This window comes from Centropristis striata, chromosome 8 (assembly GCF_030273125.1).
Source record: "Centropristis striata isolate RG_2023a ecotype Rhode Island chromosome 8, C.striata_1.0, whole genome shotgun sequence".
In the NCBI taxonomy this organism is placed as follows: Eukaryota; Metazoa; Chordata; class Actinopteri; order Perciformes; family Serranidae; genus Centropristis; species Centropristis striata.
The window spans coordinates 17,144,280-17,167,863 of NC_081524.1; the positions used below are offsets into that span (position 1 = coordinate 17,144,280).

Here is a 23,584-nt window from a genome sequence, read left to right on the forward strand (position 1 = left end):
CTGCAAAAATCAACACTTGGTCGAGGTGTTTTTTTGTCTTCGCTGAAAAATGTGTTGATGCACTAAATTGGACATGCTGCTTCGTTTTTACGTTGCAACGCCATGAAGAAGTCTTGCTCTGGTGCTTTCGTGGACTCCAGAGGGTTAAAATACCTAAAGATACTTCACTTTTTGTCAACAGTATTTAAAACAGACTTAAAAGACTCTCACTGGAAAATAAATATTCAAATATTCAATTTTTATCTTAAATAACTCACTCGGAAATGTTCTTCTTCCTGTCACCCTACATACTTACAATCTGCGTGTGCTTCTCCTCCTGCAGTGTCTTCAATCTTTACTGTACCAAATGTCAAGCTGCAGACAGAGAGCGGGGACAGCATACAGGTGTGTGCACGACGGAATAGTCATGGAAAGACATCTTCTGGCAGCAAACACTGACCTGAGGCAGCATCCTGCACATGATCGCCTGACAGGTACGTGCTCATTAGCATGCAAGAAGCACACACAGACACACAGTGTGCAGCAGCCGCAGGAGCATGCAGTTTCACACACGCACAAGCAAGAAAGCTGCATACAGTAGGGTAAAACTTTAATGATTTGATAGAAAGACTGGAAACATGGAATAGGGTTACTCCTTTAAGGCAGCTATTCTCAACCTTGGGGTCAGGACCCCAATTGGGGTCGCAAGATGATTTCTGGGGGTCGCCAAATCATTTTGGAAGTCAGCTCTGTCTCCACTGTGTTAAAGTGTTCATGTGTTAATGTGTTTTAGTCTTTTTGGTCAATCCATGTCTTTTTTTAGGGGGGTCATTTTGTGGGGTTTTTTTTGTCATTTTGTGTCTTTTTTTGATCATTTTGTTTCCTTTTTTGTCATTTTGTGTCATTTTTTAAAATCATTTTGTGGTCAATTTGTGTCTTTTTTGGTCATTTTGTGTCTTTTTGTGTCTTTTTTGTTCATTTGGTGTCTTTTTTGATCATTTTGTTGTCAATTTGTGTTTTTTTTGGTCATTTTGTTTCTTTTTTGGGTGATCTGAACTGTGCGTGTGAAATTGTGTTCAGTGAGCGGGGTCGCGGACAACATGCATGTTAAATTGGGGGTCGCGACTCAAAAAGGTTGAGAACTACTGCTTTAAGGTCTCACATCTTAAAATGTCTGGCATTTTAGCAGTCTGAAGTGTGGCAGTGTATTGCTTACACTGCAAAAAGCATGGAGCTTATCAAGTATTTTCTTCTTATATCTAGCAATAGTATCTTAATTATATTGTATTGAGTATACTGACCATAGTTTTTTATGTGCCTATTTTAAGAACATCTTTTTTTTTTTTTTTTTTTTCACAAAAATTAGTGAATAACCCCTTTTTCGCAGGGATTTCAGTCTTGTGTAAAGACTTCTTTTTAGGATTGAAATTGTGAGCTTTTTCATGCTTTTCAATCTATTCAACTGTTGAATATGATGAGTTGATCCCTAAAATATTGGCTCCAGTTGAGAGTTTTAGTTGCATGTAGTTTAAATGTTATTTCAGCATTTCCTGCCACCAGTATCTACCCACAGATACTGAAATGAGAAAAAAAAACGCGTTTGCTTCAAGTATTGCAGTCGGGCTTTCAAGGCACAATTGTTTGAAATAATTTTTTGGGATTTTTGATTATTGTTTTTCCAGTGCTTAGATATTTTTACTTACTTATAGAATTATTACAAAGAAACATTTACTTACTGCACAGGCAGATATTTTTACTTGTTTCAAGCACGTATTTGCTTAATTCTAGTTATTCATTTCTCATTTTTGTCAGTTGGTTTTTGCTGTGCAATCTTTTGTTTATTGGTATATTTATTTTCACATTTAACAGCTCCGTCTTGACACACTAGTGTATGCATAGCGTTCTTGTATCATAGATGTCAACATTTTGACATTGCTAAAGAGAAATAATCTGTTTCTGTTTCTGACTTCAGGGCTGAAAGCATGCTAACAAGATTCTGGGTTGTGTGTGTTTGCCTACATTTGGATGCTTTAACCATTTACAGATTTTTTATAAATGTGGGATTACAACTGTGAAAATGTTTTCGTTTTGAAATGGGAATTCAGTGCTCATGATGCTCAGGTAGTCAAACTAATAACAGAAATGTTCAACTGGGTGTCCTCATTGATCTGTGTAATCTAGTTTTTTTTCCTACTTTGTAACACCAAAAAGAAAAGCACACATTTCCAGGAGTTCTTTATTTTTGTATTCATTCCCTTCATTTTTGTAGATCAAAGCTCATAAACATCATTTAAAGGTACATCTGTTGCAAAATTTGGATTAAGACTATGGCCTGTAAAATGTGGAAGGTAGTTTCTGCCAGAAAAAAAAGAAAAAATCTATTCAATCTTGTAATCAAAATTGAAATAAATAGATAAAATAATCATAATCATAATAATACATCATAAGACATATATTTTTAATGAGATTCGCTGACACACTTACTATGATATAGTAAGTTCCCTGCTATAAGTGTTAAATCATTTTGAATGGGCATCGTTGTGTAACGCCTGGAAAAAATGCCTGTAAAACCTCTGGGCGATTTTAAAATAACTCCCTCAAACCTGAAGTTTTTCTGGGAATTCAACCTAAGTGTCAACGCCTACTTAATAATAGATTTTTCAGCCCCTGTAGCAGATAGAAATGAAATTCAAAAAGTATTTGAGAGCTTATAGCTGCTATATCTGAGCTCCCTCCGCTATAGTCGTTTACCGCCATGATTTCAAAGTTCTGGAAAAGTCCCATGTTGCATTGCGACACTCCCACATGTATTCTGATGCATTTCATTGGCCAAGAGACCGAAAATAGTTGGAAAAACTACAAATACTACAAAACGCCGTAACTGCTTTCCCAGCTTTAATGGTAAAATAACACATAACACAAAACAGCGTCCCCGGTTTTAATGGTAGAAATGCAGTAATGCTTAATGGGTTAAGCAACTATAAGATCAAATTTGACAACATATGTGGAAAATAATGACTTTATACCTTTATCTATTAGAATTATGACACCCTGGTGCAATGCTAATACTGTAAAGAGTAGCACTTCTCACTAAGCTGACCATTGTCTGCTTGTTTCTTGTTTTTTATATATCAACGATCGCATGTTATATCAGTTATGCTGATTTATATATATTTTATCTTTTAAAGGTGTTAAAACAAAGGGTAACACTTTACAATAACCATCTAAGTAATGTTTATCGATGGTTTATAAACCAATTATTAACCATTTACCAAGTGCTATACATATTTAATCTTTAAATGTTTTCAACCAATTTCTTAAAGGTATATGAATCATTTCAAAATCATTAACATACTTAATATGGTGTTGAAAATGTTAAAATGAGTGCAACTAAAACTATTAATAAACTATTAATTATAATGTAATGGTTAGTTAATGGTAAAGTAGCTATAAACTTACATTAATATACCATCTATTAGCCATTCATAAATGATTTAGTTAGTTAAACAGTAATAAATTATGTATTTACCATTCTAAATGGCCTATAAACAGTTTATAAATGATGATTGAACATCTGTTTACCATTTAGAAATGATGGTTATTATAAAGTGTTACCAAACAAAGCAGCAGAAATGATTATTCTGTACTTCAGACTCAGATTGGGCATTTGATCATTAGCTGTTCGGTTTATCAAGTAGTCACATTGACAACTCTCTCAGCACTTAACTCCATCCCGCCAACCAGCCCTGTCTTTCTAACACTGACGCCATGAGATCTGTGCAGTGTGCATTGAAGCAGAGAATGCAGTAATAGATGGAGGAATGGCTTTGAGTGGGTGAAGAGGGTGTCCCATTCTTTAGAGACTGGGGTCTCATTCACTACTCAGATAAAGCTGCACGATTTGCATGTAATAAGAGGTGCAGAGGCCAGGCATGGGGATAATGGTTGGCCTAATGATAGACTCTGGATTGTGAGGGCCAGCACAGGGCCACAACACAACGCTGTGCACCAAATTACATCTATAATTACTGACAGGTGCAAGGACACACTAGAAATATAAACTTTGCCACTATGAATCTCTTGCCCGAATCTTCAGCATTTCATTTCTAGATGTTTCCTCTACAAAATCAACATGCTTTATGAACATGGATTAGACAGAGGATGAATACTTACTATATGTGTGTGTGTGTGTGTGTGTGTGTGTGTGTGTGTGTGTTCTTGTACTTCTTACATAGTGAGGACCGGAAAACATTTTTAACCAACAGAGTGAGGACATTTTTGTAAAGTGAGGACATTCGGCCTTCTTTAAAGGCTTTTTTTGAGATTTCAGACTTTATTTTAGGGTTAAGGTTACAATTAGGTTTATGTTAGGGTTAATGTTGGGCATTAAGTTCTGATGGTGGATGTTAGGTTAAGGGTTAACTTAAGGGGCTAGGGAACAAGGTTATTAAAGTTATCGAAAACGAAACAAAATAACGAAAACTAGAATTGAAAAACATTTTTGTTAAATGAAACAAAAATGAGATTTTTAAAAAATGATTTACTGAAACTGTATTGTGAGGTTACAAAAGTAACTAAAATTATATTGAAAATGTCCTTCGTTTTCGTCTTTGTCGACTTTTTTCATACGAAGATGGATAAGGCAAAAGAAATAAAGGCAACATTTACTGTGACCTCTTTTAATCTCCCACCCAACAAATACCCCATTACAAAAAACTAAAACGAATAAAAACTAAACTAAAACTAAGCATTTCAAAAGATAAATACTGAACTAAAACTAGCAAACTCACTCTAAAAACTAATTAAAACTAACGCAATTTGAAAACAAAAATTGACAACGAAATTAAAACTAAAACTAATGAAAAATCCAAAAATGTTACTATTTATACGATTTACTATTCCAATGAGGGCCCTCACAAAGATAGAAGTACATGAGTGTGTGTGTGTGTGTGTGTGTGTGTGTGTGTGGAGGGTGGAAGTCACCCCACTGAGAGAGCTGTGTCCTCTCAGCTGCTGCATTTACATTGAAATCAGCCTCTTTGTCCGGGCCGTCCTAAAGCCTGACAGGCTGGGAGAGCTTCACTGATAGCAGCCTAATCCCTGTGCACACATTCACATTAATACACTGACAAATTACACTAACACATGCACACAGCCATTCATGCATTCCCACAAACATAACACATGCACATATTTAAAGATACCCTGGCAAGTATTTATATTTAAATGATTTATGAAACGTTAATGATGAAAATAATAAATAAAAATAACTAAATCGTCTAACTACAGAAGCATGCATCATGCACTGGTTGCAAAAAAAAAACTGAAATGAAAGAAAAACATACAAAATGCTGCAGAAATGTGACCTCATTCGGAAAAAAATTGCCATTATGTAGCAAATCCATATTTTTTTAATCTTTTATCTGTCTGCCCCTTCATCCATGCATTTTTTATTCTTTGCATCAAAACGCTGCATTATTACTCATACACTGTAAAAAAAAATGTCTGTAGATTTTACGGTGAAAAACTGCTAAACCATGTAAAAGTGTAAATGTACAGTAAAAACCCGTAACATGATAAATGAGTTAATTCAGTTTCACTAACAACGAAACACCGTAAATGTATATATCAGCCAAAACTGTATTTTTTACAGTTTTTTTTTTTTTTAAATACATCACTCCACTGCAAAATACACTGGCACCGTGTTTGTAACAAAAATATACTTTAATATATATACAAGCCATCACTGTAATTTTTCCATTTATTTTTTGTAAAAAATAATTTTTCTCACTATTAAATGTACTAAACACCATATCTCTACCAAAAATATTCTGTAACATTTAATGGTAAAAATCTGTAATTTATGCAGCATTTATAAAGTATTTTATTGTCAATTATATGGCAGAACAGCGTTTCTTTTGATGGAAAAACTTTTCATTTTTTAAAGTAAAAAATTGAATAAAATGGCAATCTTAAACGTGAAATCAACAGTCTTATATAATTTTACCGTAATATTACAAAAAGTTGCACCGTATTTACTACGGTAAATTTCTGGCAACCACAGCTGCCGGGTTTTTTTACTGTAAACACAACAGTTTTTTTTTTTTTTTTTTTTACAGTGTACAGCATACCATGACCATCTACTAAACTGCAGCCTGTTTTGAAAACATCAAGATCAGAAAAGTACTCGGTTTAACCAGCAATGCCTTTTGTTTTACCACATAGGAACGCAGACAAGAAGCATAAATCCTGTTGCTATGGTTTCCTGCAGTTTAATTTCCTTAGTGATTATTAAAAATGATCAAACCATTGACCAAAACATGGTCTAATACATTTTTTTAAGCAAGCACCTGCTAGCCGCAGTTTTCCTGTAACAATACTTATTACCAAGGAATAATGAGCACATTGAGCGCTGACACGTAGTATGCAATATTTAATGTGTAGAAGCCTTTAAAGCAGCTCGTCTCTGGTTTAGTAAAATCAGAGGTGAAGAGAAGGGAAACAGGGGAAGGGTAGAGGGAGGGAGCAGGAGGAGGATAAAGGAGAGATGGAAGCAGGGGCTTGCGGGAGCAGGGCAGGGTTTCTTTTTGTTGAGGCAGCGTTGTATTATTTATAGGAGGTGGTGGAGGCAGGCCGCTTCAGACGGAGCAGAGCAAAGAAGGCGAGCAGCCCCTTTCTCTTTTGTGGGTCTATTCCCAGTGGGCAGGCTTTGTGCTGGCTGGATGGCTGCCTTTCAGGAAACCCGGGCAGCTATTGAGCTGAGAGTGAAGGCCGGGCCTGACTTGTACGCGCTGAGACACAGCAACACTACAGCACTTCAATGTCTGTCATTGCTGCGGCCAGAGAGGAAAAGAAAAGGAGGGATAGAAAGAGTGACAGAGGATGGGGGACATAGTGGGAGTGTTTGATTTTGGCAGGGAGGGATGAAAAAAAGGTTTTTTTTGTGGTGAGAAAAGAGATAGGAGTAGTGGACTGAAAAAATGGAGGCAGGGGTGGAAAAAGAAGAAAGGGGGAAAGGGAAAAAAGGCAGGTCTCCTTTACAGTATTGCATTGCATTGATCTATGTTTATTCATGATTCTGCATTATTCACAAGATTAGCTGATGCAACTTGGTGCCGAGGGTAGGCAATGGCTCCCCTCATCAATCCACTCAGTGACCACACAGTTCAACTCCAAGCCCCAACAACAAGTGGGAGACAGCTGCCCTGTCTCTGAGCTTCAACACACTTCAGTGATACTCCAGGCTAGAGTGTATGAAGAATTGGACACAGTGTGCTCACAGTCAGAATACATAACAAAGCATAAAACATTGATTCAATCAGGGAGCAAAAAGCAACATGAAAGGGGCAAAATCAACAGCTCAGTGCCTCAGTCCAAACAAGAATTTAGTCGGTTGTATTTTGAAAGAGGATTAAAGCTTACAGATCTATACTAAGATATAATATTTGGATATCTGTGTAATTCAGAGCTTTATGGTGTCATTATTTTTGGAATAATCATGGATGTAGGCTTTTTTTTATCTGTGAGATATTAAAGCTGCAATCATCAATGTTTGTATATGAACAGAGAAACCATGACTTTGTGTAATGTGAAAGGGTTCGCTCATTGTAATGAACCTATTGACATCTATCACCCCTCAGAGCTTTTTAGCATCCTTCAGCTCAGTGTTTTAGTGGGGGAAAAAGTGAATATTGGACCTTATTTGGAGGTGTGTTTTGGGTTGCATTAGGGCTGGGCGATATATCGATATAAAATATATATTGCAATATTTTTAAATGTGATATGGAATTAGACCATATCGCATATATCGATATAGTTCAAATTTGCACTGTGATCCTTGCTCCAGGCAAGCTGCAGTTTTTATTTAAGATATTTTTTTTATTTAAATGTGCGCTTTATGGAGCTTTGATTTTTTTTAAAAAGGTACTCCTGTTGTTATACAGTATTTATGTTCACTTAAATAAACAGTTTCAATAAAACTACTTGTGACATTTCATATCTGGCTTTGACTTTGACTGAACATTTGCTCTCACTTTGTGATATAAATATGAGGATAAAGATCGTATATTGATATTCAGCCTAAATATATGACTTTAGGTCCATATCGCCCAGCCCTAGGTCATCATACATCAGTGCTAATGTTGCTTCAGATGTGCTGGATGTGTAAACAGGAATTAATTTACCCCTCAACTTATTTGTCAACTTGGTCATATTATATTTAATGTGTCTGATTTGAGCAAATGAAATCTGACATGCTTTCTGGATGGATGGATATTGGTACTGTACTCTAGAGCAGTAGTTCTCAACCTTTTTGAGTCGCAACCCCCAATTTAACATGCATGTTGTCCACGACCCCGCTCACTGAACACAATCTCACAGTTCAGATCATACAAACTCTCGACGAATTTTGGACAAATAATGAAGCAGACAACAACTAAAACATCTCTCTGTCATCTGGCATTTATATTTATTTATTATATTTTATTGTTACTTTTAATCTAAGCCCTTTGCTATAAGTTTAAAGGTCCATTCTGACCTCCTGAGTGTGTAACAGTCAGCTTCAAGCCAGAGACTCCTTGGAAAGTAATAACTTGCTACTTTGGCATTTGTCAGAAAAGACACAAAATGACACAAAAAAGAATCAAATTGACTACAAAATGACCAAAAAAAGACATTTAAATGACCAAAAAGACTAAAACACATTAACACATGAACATTTTAACACAGTGGAGACAGAGCTGACTTCCAAAATGATTTAGCGACCCCCAGAAATCATCTCGCGACCCCAATTGGGGTCGGGACCCCAAGGTTGAGAATAGCTGCTCTTGAGAAGTAACATCCTCTTTTAAGAGACTGAATGCAAATAGCGTTCTCTAGTCAGTGGCATTATAAGGGCACTTTGACAACCCAACGTTTAGTCTGTTTCAATCAAACTGTGGTGCGGTTAAATCCTTGTTACGTTTTGTTTGGTTGCTTGTGAACACTCCAATCGTACTCTGGTGTGGAACAAAACAAGCAGACCACTTGCACAGAGGGTCTCAGTCCGTTACCAAGCAAACCCTAGTGCGGATCAATGGCACTGTGAAAGTAATCCTACCCAATTAAAGGGAATGAACCAAAACACAGAGGATTGTGGGCTCCTAATCAAATTGTGAGGTCCAATCATAGCATTAAGATAAAAGTCGTGTCCTTCAGTTTTTTCCACTGAGCGAGAATAATCAACATATTGCTCAAAACAATGAAATATTTCCCTTCATGGTAGAAGCAGCTGGTGGTAGAAGAGCATTAAGGCTCATCTTCTCTGATTATGTAGGTCTCTGATCGCAGCAGGTTGACAACTCGGAGCCATCTTTTTTTTTTATTTGGTCTGCTTCCATTTATGCACTGTGAAAGAAAATCAGAATAGATACAAAACAAACAAAAAGTAATAATTTCACACTGATTCAGATTAGCCACAGACTTGAAAGTGCTTTAAGAATACTTTATTCTAGGAAACATTATTTACTGGGCTACAACAGGCCATTGTCATTGAAAATAGTGTTTGAAAAATTGGCTGATGCTGTCAATTGTTTTTGTTTTATCGTGTTAATTGTTAACCCTCTGGAGTCACCAAAAGCTCCAAATCATGACTTCTTCATCACATCCAGACTAGAAAACAAAGTAGTAACACATTTACCTCTAAAGTTCTGGCTGTAAACTCCATGAGGCCAGTTTCAGTTTGATGATGATATCCCAAGTAAAAATGGAGACAAGCTCAAATATATTTAGTATAAAATGATAGAACTGGATGTAACCCTCTTATATGTTAGATTTGCGACCTTTGTTCACATTTGCAACATTTCCAATTCTTTATTGATCGTGATAGTGTTTTCAAGGTAAAAAAAAAAAAAAGATTCAAAATCACATTTTATGTTGGACTAAAGGACTAAAAAAGACACAAAAAGACACAAAATTAAAAAAAAATAAACAAAATGCCCAAAAAAGACACAAAATCACCAAAAAAAAAAGACATCAAAGACACAAAATGAGGAGACAAATGACCCCAAAAAATGACATCAAAGACGCTAAATGAGGAGACAAAATGACCAAAAAAAGACAGAAGAAGACACAAAAAGACACAAAACTACCAAAAAAAGAAACGAAACGCCCAAAAAAGACACAAAATGACCAAAAATTATATCAAAGACACAAAATGAGGAGACAAAATGACCCAAAAAAAAGACAGAAGAAGACACAAAATGACTAAAAAAGAGACAAAATTACCAGAAAATACACAACATAACAAAATAACATCCAAATAAATATAAAAAATATAACATAAATAATAAATAAAAAATAGAGAAAGATATATTATTACTATTATTGTTATTATTATTAGCTGATATAGGTGAGGTTGTGCTGAAAAAAAAAAACCTTACATGGCATTTAAACATTTTTAAGTGGTATATACAGGCAGATGAAAAGGATTCAAAATGGACAAAATAGCCCAAGACTCCATAGAGTTAAGCACTTATTAACCTGCATTACTCATGAACAACAAACAAAATTAGTAATGTGTCCAAATGAATTCAAAATTATTTTTTTTACTGACAACTGATGTCATGTGGTGGAGTGCTGTTCTCTGGGCCTCTGCTGGACTTGTGGCCAGGCTTCACACAAAGCAGCAGCCTTTCTATGTGTGTCTATGCAGTTAGCCATCAAAGGTCGGCGACAGGACACTCTGGCCCTCAAGCATCACTGTGTCACTTTGAAGATAACAGCTGCAGGCAAGGTTTGACTGTAGTGTCCGGAATGTAGAGGTGCCAGCTATTTATCTAAACACATACACACAGACACAGACACACACTCATACTCGCCTAAGGTATCATCGTAATGGCCGTGCTACAATTTTTGGGGATAAATGCAGGAAACCATCATGAAAGTGAAGGCACTATTTGTCCCCTGATGTTTTTCTACCCTGGTGTCTTTCTACTTAAGCCATCAGTGTCCAAAACGTACAAAGTCAACAGGAGAGAAAAGAATATTTTTGGCTCTGTAGCAGGGAGAAATAGATTTGTGCGGTCCACAAAACGACCTGTCAGAAAGTTTTTCTAGGTAGAGGACAAAGTGATTTAAAGTATATCCCTGCTGTGAGCTGGAGGGGGGGGGGTGGGGGAATAGAAGGTGGGGAAAGGAAGGATAACCGCAGGCATAGCCTTGAGAAATGGAAAGCCTTCAGTCAAATCAGCCGGTTTTACTCTCCCACTACCTCTTATAACTTCACAGATTCAGTTGCTGCCAGTAACGTGGGCTTTCATTTCATCTTATCCTCACAGAAAAGCATTGTGAAGGCACTAGATGTTAACTGCAGCTCACACAATTTGTATGCAGTCACTTTGCACCCCTGTTTACCTTACTTACCATCAGCATCCTGCTTTTAGACATGATGTTTGCACTCCAGGCTCTCATTAACCCAATGTATGAAATGTGAGTGTGCACAGAGTAGAAGCTTCAGTTAAGTGTCATGAAAATGCAGAATATTTTTGCATGAAGAGAAATTTATTTTGTGTGTGCATCTTTGAACATTAACTTCTCATAGGATGCATGGAGTTTAGATTGAAAATCACTCCAAGGCTCCACAAGTATCATCTCTACTTCTTATCACTGTCTTTTCACTCCTTTCCTAAATCATTATTAGACATTATTTATGTCATTTGACAACACTAATTATACTTCCACAGCCCTGAGCAGGATATCAATTAGCTGATGTGTGGGTTATTAGAAAAATCACATGCAAGTTTTCTTTAGGCTCAATTGACTGAACTAAATATCGGGTAAACAGTTCTGTGTGTAGAATTTTGTTCTTATTGCACTGTTAAAAAAACCTGTTGTTTTTACGGTAAAAAAACGGCAGCTGCAGTTGCCAGAACTTTACCATAATAAATACGGTGCAACTTTTTCTAATATTACGGTAAGAAGATATTGGCACTGTTGATTTTTACGTTTAAGATTGCCATTTTATTCAGTTTTTTACTGTAAATAAAAGTTTTTTCCATCCAAAAAAATGTTGTATAATTTATTATACTTTATAAATGCAGCATAAATGAAAGATTTTACCATTGAATATTACAGTATATTTTTGTTAGAGATATGGTGTTGAGTACATTTAACAGTGAGAAAATATTTTTTTTCCAAAATATAAATGCAAAAATTACACTGGTGGCTTGTATATATTACATTAAATACTTATTAAGTGTATTTTACAGTGGAGTAATGTATTTTTCAAAAAACAAAACTATAAAAAATACTGTTTTGGCTGATATATACATTTAATGAGTTTCATTGTTACTGAAACTGAATTAACTCATTTATCATTTTATCGTCTTTTACTGTCATGGTTTAGCAGCTTTTCACCGTAAAATCTAGACATTTTTTACAGTGTGGACGATTCCACAAGTCACAATTCCCTCCAGTGCCAATACTCTGAGCTGATATGTAAACAGGTAATGCAGTATGGGTGTGGAGGCCACGTGATGGATGGGCCAGTTGCCTGTCTCACAGTCATCCCCTTACCATACAGTAGCTGCCTTACACACATATTTTAATGTGAGAATTTTTAAAAAGTTGTCACTAGATCTAAATGTCATAAACAATTCAAAGCATTCATAATTCATGTTAGAACACATTCAGACTTGTCATGAAACTTTTATTTAGTATTTACTCGTTCAGGTCCAATCAGTTTGTAATAACCAAGACTCAGTGCTAGACTGGAGTTGAGCCAGGTCCTCATCTGGTTAGGTAGAGTTCTCTTGTCTCTTCAGTCTCAGGGCAGTGTGTCCATTTGTGTAATACTCATCTGCAGAATATCAGTGCTGATCATGTGCTGTATCTTCATCCTCATCAACTCAGTGTAAAAATGTGTTGCTTAAAGCAGCTAGACAGTGTGCTATAAAAGGGAACTATTGTTGGGGCTTCGGGGTTACCCGGACATGTTGTGTATGTGCACCGGAAGTTGTAAAGAGCCTATTGAGTACACTACACTCTCTGGTGTTTTCATTGAGGATAACAAACTGAACTAACATGGTGTCAGAAGTGAAGCGGAAGAAAGAAAGAAAGAAAGGAGAAAGCATAAAGCATAAAGAAAGAAGGAAGATGGACGGCGAAGGAGCGGAGCCGCAGTTAGCTTCACAGTTAGCGCTGCCGGGCAAGTTTGACTTCTCCAATGCGAGTGAATGGCCGAGATGGCTGAAACGCTTTGAACGCTACAGGATGGCGTCGCGCCTGGATAAACAGTCGCAGGAGTTTCAGGTGAATGCATTCATGTACGCAGCCGGGGATGAGGCCGAAGATATTCTAAAGGTATTGCCGCTGACTGACGAACAGAGGGGGTCATACGAAGCTGTCACGGAGGCGTTCACGAGACATTGTGTCAACAAGCGGAACGTAATCTACGAAAGAGCACGCTTCAACAGACGGAGCCAGGAGCATGGTGAGAGTGTTGAGTCTTTCATAACAGCGGTGCATACTATGGCAGAACATTGTGAATTCTAAGCTTTCAGAGAGTCTACAGCTGGATCCTGACCTGACGTTAGTAAAAGCCATCACGAGAGTGAGACAGAGTGCCGAGGGGAAAAAACAGCAGCCGGTGTTACGTGGGACAGAACAAACAACCGGACAAGTGGAAGTAATACGGAAAAGGCAGACAAGATCGCGGAAAGCAGATAAAGAGCAAGCTGACACAAAAACTTTTGAATGCAGCAGATGTGGACTTTTAAAGAAACATCTCTGGAAGGACTGCCCCGCCCGTGATGCAGAGTGTGAAGGTGCCGAAAAAAGGGACACTTTGCAAAGAAATGCAGGTCAACGGGTGGAGTCCATGACATCACGGGGTTGCAGATGGTAGGAGAGGAAGAGCTGGATTTTGCATTTTTGGGAGAAATGTTCTCTGCAGAGGAGGATGAATGGATTGAGATGTTAAACCTTAATGGGGAAAGTACTGCTTTTAAATTGGACACAGGAGCAAGTGTTTCAGCGATCTCAAACAGCAACTACTCCAGTAAAAAGCATGGGATATTGCAACCGCCACAGAAGGTGCTGTATGGACCAGGAAATCACAGACTGGATGTAAGAGGATGTTTCAAAGGTGAGCTGATTCTTGAAGAGAACACAACTGAACAATGTATTTATGTTGTGGAGGGACTGGCTAAACCATTGCTGGGTCTTCCTGCGATTAAAGCTCTAAAGCTAATAAGGCGTATTCATGCCATTCAAGCAGTGGATTTTAAAGCTCAGTATTCAGCAGTGTTTTCAGGCTTAGGAGAATTAAAGGAGCCCTACAAAATTGAGCTTGAGCCTGATGCTATCCCCTATGCCTTGTCATCCCCACGTCGTGTGCCTTTACCACTGAGAGACAAGGTGCAAGCAGAGCTGAAAAGGATGGAGGACATGGGGGTGATTTCGAAAGTGACCCGGCCTACACCCTGGTGCGCTGGCATGGTAGTGGCGCCGAAGGCTCAGCCAGGAAAGATCCGATTGTGTGTGGACCTAACACACCTGACTAAGTGGGTGCGGAGAGAAAGACATATTCTCCCAGCAGTTGACCACACACTAGCCATGCTGGCCGGGGCTAAGGTGGTCACGAAGCTGGACGCAACCTCCGGGTTCTGGCAGATCCCGTTGTCAGAGGAGAGCCGGGCCCTCACGACATTCATCACCCCATTTGGGCGATATGCATTCAATCGCCTGCCATTTGGGATCTCATCAGCCCCGGAACTCTTCCAGCGCCGTATGTCGCAGATGCCTGAGGTGTGCGAGGGAGTGGTGTATCATGCTGATGATATAGTTGTGTGTGGAGAGGACGTGCAGCAACACAATGAGAGACTACACCACGTGCTGAGGAGGCTGAAGAAAGAAGGGCTCACTCTCAATGAAAAATGTGAGTTCCTGAAAGACAGTATTATGTTTGTGGGCCACCGCATCACAGCAGACGGAGTTAAGTCTGATCCAGGGAAGGTCAGGGCTATCATGGAGATGCCTGATCCTGAAGGAGTTGAGGGTGTGAGGAGAGTGATGGGAATGGCTAACTATCTCAGCAAGTTTTTACCCCACCTTGCATCATACACCCGACCTATCAAAGATCTGCTCAGTGAGAAGAATGAGTGGTGCTGTGGAAGTTCACAGAAAGAGGCATTTCAGAGACTGAAAATGGAACTGAGTTCACAACAAGTACTAGCGCCATACTCAACCGCAGCAGAGACCTGCGTATCAGCAGATGCCTCTTCCTATGGCCTGGGAGCTGTCCTCAACCAGCAGCAGCCAGATGGAACATGGAGACCCATCATGTTCATCTCAAGAGGCCTGTCAGAGGCCGAAAAACATTATGCACAGATTGAGAAGGAGGCTTTGGCAGCGACCTGGGCGTGTGAACGGCTCACACCTTATCTCCTTGGACTAAAGTTCAAGCTAGAGACTGACCATAAGCCTTTGGTTCCACTTCTCAGCACCAAAGCGTTAGATGAACTCCCTCCTAGAGTGCTGAGATTCAGACTGAGGCTGATGAAGTTCATGTTTGACATAGTACATGTGCCAGGCAAGAAACTGATAACAGCAGACACTTTATCAAGAGCTCCTGTGCGATACACACGCACACAGGAGGAAAAAAACAATGAGACTGAAGTCAAAGTGTTTGCTTTCCAGCCACAGAATCAAGATTGAAGGAAATTCAAGAACAACAGAAAGCTGATCCGGTTTGTGAAAAACTCAGGATGTACTGCAAGACAGGGTGGCCGGAGAGACATGCTCTACCTCCAGAGCTGGGGGCATACTGGCCCGAGAGAGAGTCACTCACGCTGGCAGGAGAGCTGCTTCTGAGGGGTCAAAGAATCGTTGTTCCCTACTGCATGAGACAAGAAATATTGAACAACCTCCACAGTGGCCATCAAGGTATTGTCAAGTGCAGAGCAAGAGCCCGACAGTCTGTCTGGTGGCCAGGACTGTCCGTATAGATTGGCCAGCTGGTGGAGAGATGCAACGCATGCTCACAGCACAGGGCGGAGCACAGAGAGCCGTTGATGACCACCCCAGTACAAGAGAGACCCTGGAAGAGAGTGGGCACAGACTTGTTCTTCTGGGAGAAAAAGATTTATCTCCTCATAATAGACTTTTTCCCGTTACATTGAAGTTGCCCACCTCAATTGCCTCTGCCAGAACAGTTATTGCAGCTCTGAAAGAGGCATTCAGCCGCCACGGTATACCAGAAACTGTCGTGTCTGATAATGGACCACAATACAGCTCTGAGCTGTTCAGAGTCTTTTCCACCGAATATGGGTTTACCCATGTCACCAGTAGCCCAGGATACCCGCAGGCGAACGGGGAGGCAGAGCGTGCAGTGGCGACTGTAAAAGGACTGTGGAAAGGAGGAGAAGAGAAACTAAAAGCTCTGATGTCATATCGAGCTACACCTCTGGAATGTGGTTACTCCCCTGCACAACTCCTCATGGGAAGACAACTAAGGACAACGGTACCACAGCTTCCAGCAACCCAACAACCCAGGTGGCTGCATATCAGAGGATTCAGGAAGACGGAGACACAGGCAAAGATGAACCAACAACGTCGCTATAACCTGCGTCACAGAGCCCGCCCACTGCCACCACTACAGTCTGGACAGAATGTGTGGCTCCCAAGAGAGGAAAAACGAGGCATAGTTCTTCAGCAGGCTACAACTCCCAGGTCTTACATTATCAACACAGATGAGGGAGAGGTCAGAAGAAATCGCACACACCTGCGCTAAGTGAACCAGCCTCAACCTCAGGTGTCACTGGAGAAGACTGTAAGAGCCACAGAGACATGTCACACTAACACACAGCCGGTTGTGACCAGGGACACAGACAATCACAAACATGAAGTCACAACCGACACAGAGTGTCACGCCCCCCTGAGCGTCTTACTTTGTGAGAGACTGCTGTCAGAGAAAATGTATTTATGAAATATTCTGTTATGAGATGTTTATTAGTTAATATTTATATAATGACGTGAATATTCAGTTATGAGATGTTTATGAGTTTTGAGTAAATTATTAATCTGTAAGAGTATATTTTCTGGAAGAAGTTGATAGAGGGGAATTCTTACTTAAGAGGGGAGGTGTGCTATAAAAGGGAACTATTGTTAGGGCTTCGGGGTTACCCGGACATGTTGTGTATGTGCACCGGAAGTTGACAGTAAAGAGCCTATTGAGTACACTACACTCTCTGGTGTTTTCATTGAGGATAACAAACTGAACTTAACAGACAGTTACTATGAAGTGTGTATTGCTACTGTTTTTGATCATCGCTGCTTTTTTTATTGGTGGATCATCATGCTGCTGACAGTATCAGAATCTGTTTCAGAGTCTGTTGGGGTCGAATTATCCTTCAGTGGATTTCGGATCAGGGTTCCTTTTTTTTCTTGAATTTATGAACATTAGGTCTGGTGGATTGCCCCCTCTGGGTGGAGAGAGGTACTGCCTCAAGCGAAGGAGTTCAAGTATCTAGGGATCTTGTTCAGCAGTGATGCGGGCGTTGTACCGGACCGTCCTGGTGAAGAAGGAGCTGAGCCAGAAGGCAAAGCCCTTGATTTACCGGTCCATCTATGTTCCAACCCTCACCTATGGTCATGAGCTTAGGGGAGTGACCGAAAGAACGAGATCCCGGATACTAGCGGCTTAAATTTGCTTCCTCTGTAGGGTGGCTGGGCTCAGCCTTAGAGATAGGGGGAGGAGCTCAGACATCTGGAGGGAGCTTGGAGTAGAGCTGCTGCTCCTTCGCGTCGAAAGGAGCCAGCTGAGGTGGTTTGGGCATCTGGTAAGAGTCCTCCCGGGTGCCTCCCGTTAGAGGAGTTCCATGTCCAACTGGTAGGAGGCCCCGGGGAAGACCCAAAACACGGTGGAGGGATTATATCTCTTTCCCCGGATAACCGGATGAGAATGGATGGGTGGATGGATGGATAGGTCTAGTTTGGTTTTCCACTTGTCTGTACTTTGCAGTATCAGATGTAGGTTGCTACAGTAGTCATGTTTGCAACAGCAGTAGTATTAGAGGCAGTGTTACTGTAATAGCAGTAAGACTATAAGCACTAGCAGAAGTGGTTGTGGTGACAATAGTGCAGTCTGTGTTGTTCACACTATCTGCAGTGAAACATTTGAATAGAAGTAATATCGATGTTGTAGTAATCCTAACAATAATATTAACAGAAAGAACAGAAACTTCTTTTTTTCACTTTCATTCTTCCCTTCTCTTTGCAGGGATGATTGACAGGTCAGGGGCTTGGCTGTGATGTAGCGTACTCTGTCAGACGGTCAGAAAAGAGGCAGAGTTAGGCAAGACAGAAAGAAAAAAAATAGGTGTTGATGGGAAGGTATAGGAGAAGGAGGAGGGAGGAGATGGGTTGTGGTTGGCCCCCATGGCTCTCCCTGGGTACACACTTACAAACTTCTACATGTTGTCAAGGTTAGGGTGAGCTGAAAAGAGAGAGGATGAGAGGACAATGCCAGGAGGAGGGAGAGGGAGGATGCGAAGTGGGGGACTAAGCTGGACAAAGGAGGAGGAATGAAGACAAAAGAGAAAGTAGGTGTTGCAAAAGGATGAGAATGATGTGAAAGACAGGAGGAGGCACAGGGAGGATTCCTCCAGGAGGTGCAGGAATTGATTTCATGTATAATTCTTGATTAGTGGAGGCAGCAGATGCCATCAGGCTGACATGTCGGAGGAGGTCTGACTCCCATTATTATTAGCTGTCATCTAGTCACAATAATATTCTCTGTTCTTGCTGTAATGTAAGGAGGATTATTGATATATTTCTGTATATTTCTGGTGGTGTCATTTTTATTCACAAAGTCAGTCTTGTGCTCATGAAGAAAACCGCTCACAGTGTGTTTCTGCTCGTTGTTGAAATGAAAAATGCACACATTTACCCTTCTGAGGAAAACTAAAAAACTGCAAAACTGATAAAGGAAAAGAAGAAAATGATATGACAGCAGTTAGGAGGATGCCTCCAAACAGCTGTAAACAATTGTCAACAATGGAGGATGTTTTCCAGCAATGCAGACAAAGTGGTGTACCGTTTTCACTCCATCTATCCATCTCCCAGTTTTTTTTCTCTCTTCTCTTCTTTTCTCTACCATATGGCTCTCCCTAATGAGCATTGCACATGCACCTCCTTCCTTTTTTGCTCCTCCAAAAAGAAAGAAAAACCAATTCCTTCTTATGTGGTGCAGCCAACAGCTCCTCTACAGCAACAGATCTGGAGCTTCTCGTCTCAGCTGAGTGAATTAGTGTCAAATAAAGTATGCTAATGAGTTTAACTTTGTCAGTCTGCGATTAAAAGCATTGTGGGATAATGAGTTGAGCTCAGATGGATACCAAGAGGGATGGTTTAAATGTCTATGCACGTACTGTATGTATGTTGCTTCCTTCCCTCATGTTTTCTGAGCAAAAAGGCTTAATCTTTTTGAAAGAATTTAGTCAACTCACGTATCAAAAACCAGCCTGTTCTCCCCTCAAAAATGTCAGTATAGGTCGTGTGGACAGGCAACAAAAAACAACCTATATTTACATATTTCACCGTCAGCTGTAATGAGTCCGCTGCCATCTTGCTGATGCAGTAGTGATTGATAGCCAAGGGAAGTTAAAAAGACAGAATGCACTAAACCTAGGTCAGTGGTTTTATACCATAAATTTAAGTGTGCATTGTAAATGGTAAATGGACCTGCACTTATATAGCGCTTTTCTAGTCGCTTTGCGACCACTCAAAGCGCTTTACACTAATCACTACTACACACACATTCATGTGTGGAGTTAGGATTGCAGGAGCTAGAGCTGGGTGTCGTCTGCATAACAATGAAAATTGAGTCTGTGATTCCTGAAGATATTACCGAGCAGGAATAAGTAGATACTGAAAAAGAAAGGGGCCAAGGACAGAGCCTTGTGGTACACCACACGTGACTGGGGAGGGTTGGGATTTGTAGTTCTTGAGCTCTACCATCTGTGTGCGACCAGAGAGGTAGGAGGTGAACCAGGAGAGAGTGGTGAGATTGTGTCAAAAGCTGCAGTGAGGTCAAGGAGGATGAGTGTGGTGAGATGTCCGGAATCCGCTGCTGTAAGAAGGTCATTGGTGAACCTTGCCAGTACTGTGATGAGGACGGAAACCAGATTGAAACTGCTCATAGAGGGAATTGTGGGTGAGATGATTATGAGCCTGTACATTTTATACAGCTAATAAGCTAAATGGGGGAAAAAATGTTTTGAATGCTCAGAATGCCAAACTTGCATATTGAATTTGGACCACCTATTGACTGTTTCTATACTTAGCAACATTACTTGGGAGAAGGACTTATGGCAGCAAATACCTTAACAGTTACTACTACAGGAGTAGTTTCAGTACCACAGTTTAACATGGAGAAGTCTGCATTGTCTGTGTAAACTGCTTATTGTTTTTCTTTGTTTTTTCCCCTCATTTCTTTTTTTTTTTTGGCCTGCTAAAATGAAAATTTTAAATATTGGTAATTTCATACTTTGATAGCTTCTTTGCATTATAGAGGCACACAGTTCCAGAAGCATATCCACACAAGCATACATAAAAAGGTATGAAGATGGGAGAGATAAACCTGCAGAGCCTCTACATGCTCATTCATCCTCAAGACATCTTGTTTTACCCTCACAGATAACGGTCCTGCCTTGTCCTGCAATGTATGGCCTCACACAGTCTACAAGAATGTGATTTTTACTTCCAGACCCAACTGATTCTGTATATACAATAGGAGTATATTCCCCAAAAAAATCAGATTGAGAATCCAGTCTAAAGGGTGTAGGGTGTGGACAGTGGAGCTTTTGTCCTGTGTACATTTTGCTGCTGAGGAGGACTGAACAAACTGAGGAGCTTTTTGTGTGGGGAGTGTGTGTGCGTGTAAGCACAAGCTTGTCTCTGCCTTTGTCTGTGTGCACATGTAAGTGGACCTGTTCACCATGTAGATGAGCAGTATACATGTAACAGTTTGCCAATTAGAACACATATACTGCTTTTATTAACAAGCTTCCAAGCGTTGAGATCCTTTAGTTGTCCCTAGAGACTCAACATGTTTTTTTTTCTTTGCAGGGCCTCATTGGGCAATGGGGAAGACATGTAAAGTTTGCCCTGAGGGTTGAGGGTCGCAAGGCCAACAAAATCAAAATGGTTAATAATCTTGCAATTTGCCCATTAGATCGGGATCTTGTGTTTCTTGTTGGACCAAACAGAGTGGTGCAAGACTAAAGAGTCATGGGGTCTTTCAGATGGATTAGGTTCATCCTCTGGGGATTGCTAACATGCTCTGTGAATTAGATTTTTTTGTCAGTTAATGTTTATCTTCAATTGAATTCACTGAATTCTGGCTTGCTACCATGAGCAGGAGGGTTACACGTGTTCTCCCTCATCAGTCTTCACTCTGGATATAAGAGGGATTGAACACAATGACACGGTGTTAGCTGCTGCATCTTTTACAGGCCAGCTACCAGTGATGCGTTCACAGATCACATCATAGGTTCAGCCCTTTCCATCTTGGCCTCCCATGGGCTAACTTTCCATTCATGGAGAGTCTGGTGAAGGGAACATGGGATATGCTTAGCTGCCACCCTGCATCTGGTCGCTCTTCCCCAAGAGCAGTTTTACGGAGGAATGGCAGCACAGTCACAGAATGAATGGACAGGACACTGAGACTGAACAATTATCTCCAGTTCTGCAGCATTACTCCCCTGCTTATGGAAGTGAATCCATTCAGGATCAGAGGTCTGACACATCAACTTTCTCGAGTTACAGGCAGTGTTCTTGGACATCACAGTCCCCCCACAGTGTCCTACATGCAAGCAGCGTGAAGTTCATACCACTGCCTTGTTGAAATTGGCAGAGAGTCTTTGTTGTGGCCTCAGAGCAGCTGTTGTCTTAAAAGGCTCTTCATGTTCCAGGACTGGAGAACTGGGAAGCCGATGTCATGTCGAGAGGCTGATCCCTACCAAATGAGTTGATATTTCACCCAAAGGTGATGAAGCAGATTTCGACCCAGTTCAGGAAAGCGGAGGTGGATCCGTTCGTCAATCCAAGCAACACACACTGCCCACTATGGTTCAATGGCACCATGCCCAAGAAAGCTGCGAGCTGGGACAGCAGCAGTTGTTGGTCGTTCCGGCAGCCCGAGGTCGCCTCTCTGCACCGTGGTAGGTGGAGATGATTCAAAATGACCAACCCTGGGCAATCATCCAGTTGCGGGGCCTTTGTTTAAGGAGGTGGGTGTGATAGCCATGTTGCAGAGTCTGGCCTAACCTTCAGGCCTTGCTCCTGAAGAGGGTGTACAACAGCAGACAGTGGAGTACACTGCCGGGCGGCTGTGGCTCCGTTGGTAGAGTGGATTGCCCACCGATCGGAGGGTTGGTGGTTCGATCCCTGACCATGGCAGCCTACATGTCAATGTATCGTTGAGCAAGATACTGAACCCCAAATTTCTTCTGATGCTGCGTTCATCGGTGTGAATGAATTCCCAATGGTGGCAGGTGGCACCGTTTAGGGTAGCCTCTGCCACCAGTATGAATGTGTCTGTGAACGGGTGAATGAGCGCAGTCTGTAGTGTAAAGCGCTTTGAGTGGTCGCAAAGCGGCTAGAAAAGTGCTATATAAGTGCAGGTCCATTTACCAATACCATTTACTGCTTTATGTACTTTGGGTTCCATAGGTATTTGAGTTGGCATAGGGTAACGATGTCATAACCTTTGTTACCAATTTGTCTCCCATCTAACAAAGTCTGTTGAGAGATGCATTGAGGAAACCTTTAAAATGTAATTATCTGACTCCAACACAAAGTCCTCACTTATTTCTCTGGGCTGATCGTTTGATGGGGAATGATGAGCAGGAGACATCTGAGTTCTCAGTTAAACTTTATTTTATTACAATACGTCAATAAATGTGCAGTTACAGAGTCTCTGGGTTCAATCCACACGTCCCCGAGATCACATTAGGCTGGTCAGTTCATAAGGTCTGGACGCAGTATATTTTCCCTTGAACCCTTTTTATAACCTAACAGAGGTTTAATAAAAAATGTTGGTAGAACTCTCCAGAAGTCACCTCCTTTCGATCTGCTGATTTGTCAGTTTATTTCATACGTGGACACGTCATGTCACCAAGAAGAGAAGACAGTTATCTTTCTGTTCAGCACATCATATCTGTGACCTGACATTATAACAAAACTTTCAAAACACAAACTCCTGTCTTGATATGACTTGCAGTGATATTATTGGAGACACAGATTTTTGCAACAAAATAATAAAACATAAAATATATCTTTGTGTGATTATGGAATCTTATTCTAAATAGGACAGAGGATGTTTAGGCAGATGCAGTAAATGTATTTAGTTTAATCATAGTCTTAGCAGATGATCATTGTATCAAAGCATCTTGCATGCACAGAGAGGACACACACACACATATAGTGAATTACGCATGCATAGATAGTGACGTTCGTCACATCAGAGACAGAATAACAGATTATTCTAACAAGTCTCAGTTCTATATTTTGAATGCAGCTGCGGGTTGAACTCTACCACCTTGGCTGCCAGCTACATCTGATCCTA

The 23,584-nt window shown here is 40.4% G+C and overlaps 1 protein-coding gene across 2 annotated transcripts in view; it reads left to right on the forward strand.

Moving 5' to 3' along the window:
* cdk14 (cyclin dependent kinase 14) overlaps positions 1–23,584 on the forward strand; it is a 296,637-nt gene that overhangs the window by 217,735 nt on the left and 55,318 nt on the right. For both annotated transcript variants that reach the window (XM_059338824.1, XM_059338825.1), the window contains one exon: positions 323–473. In XM_059338824.1, the coding sequence (XP_059194807.1) occupies positions 323–438 (116 nt within the window). In that variant the 3' untranslated portion in view covers positions 439–473. The remainder of the gene's footprint in view (positions 1–322; positions 474–23,584) is intronic.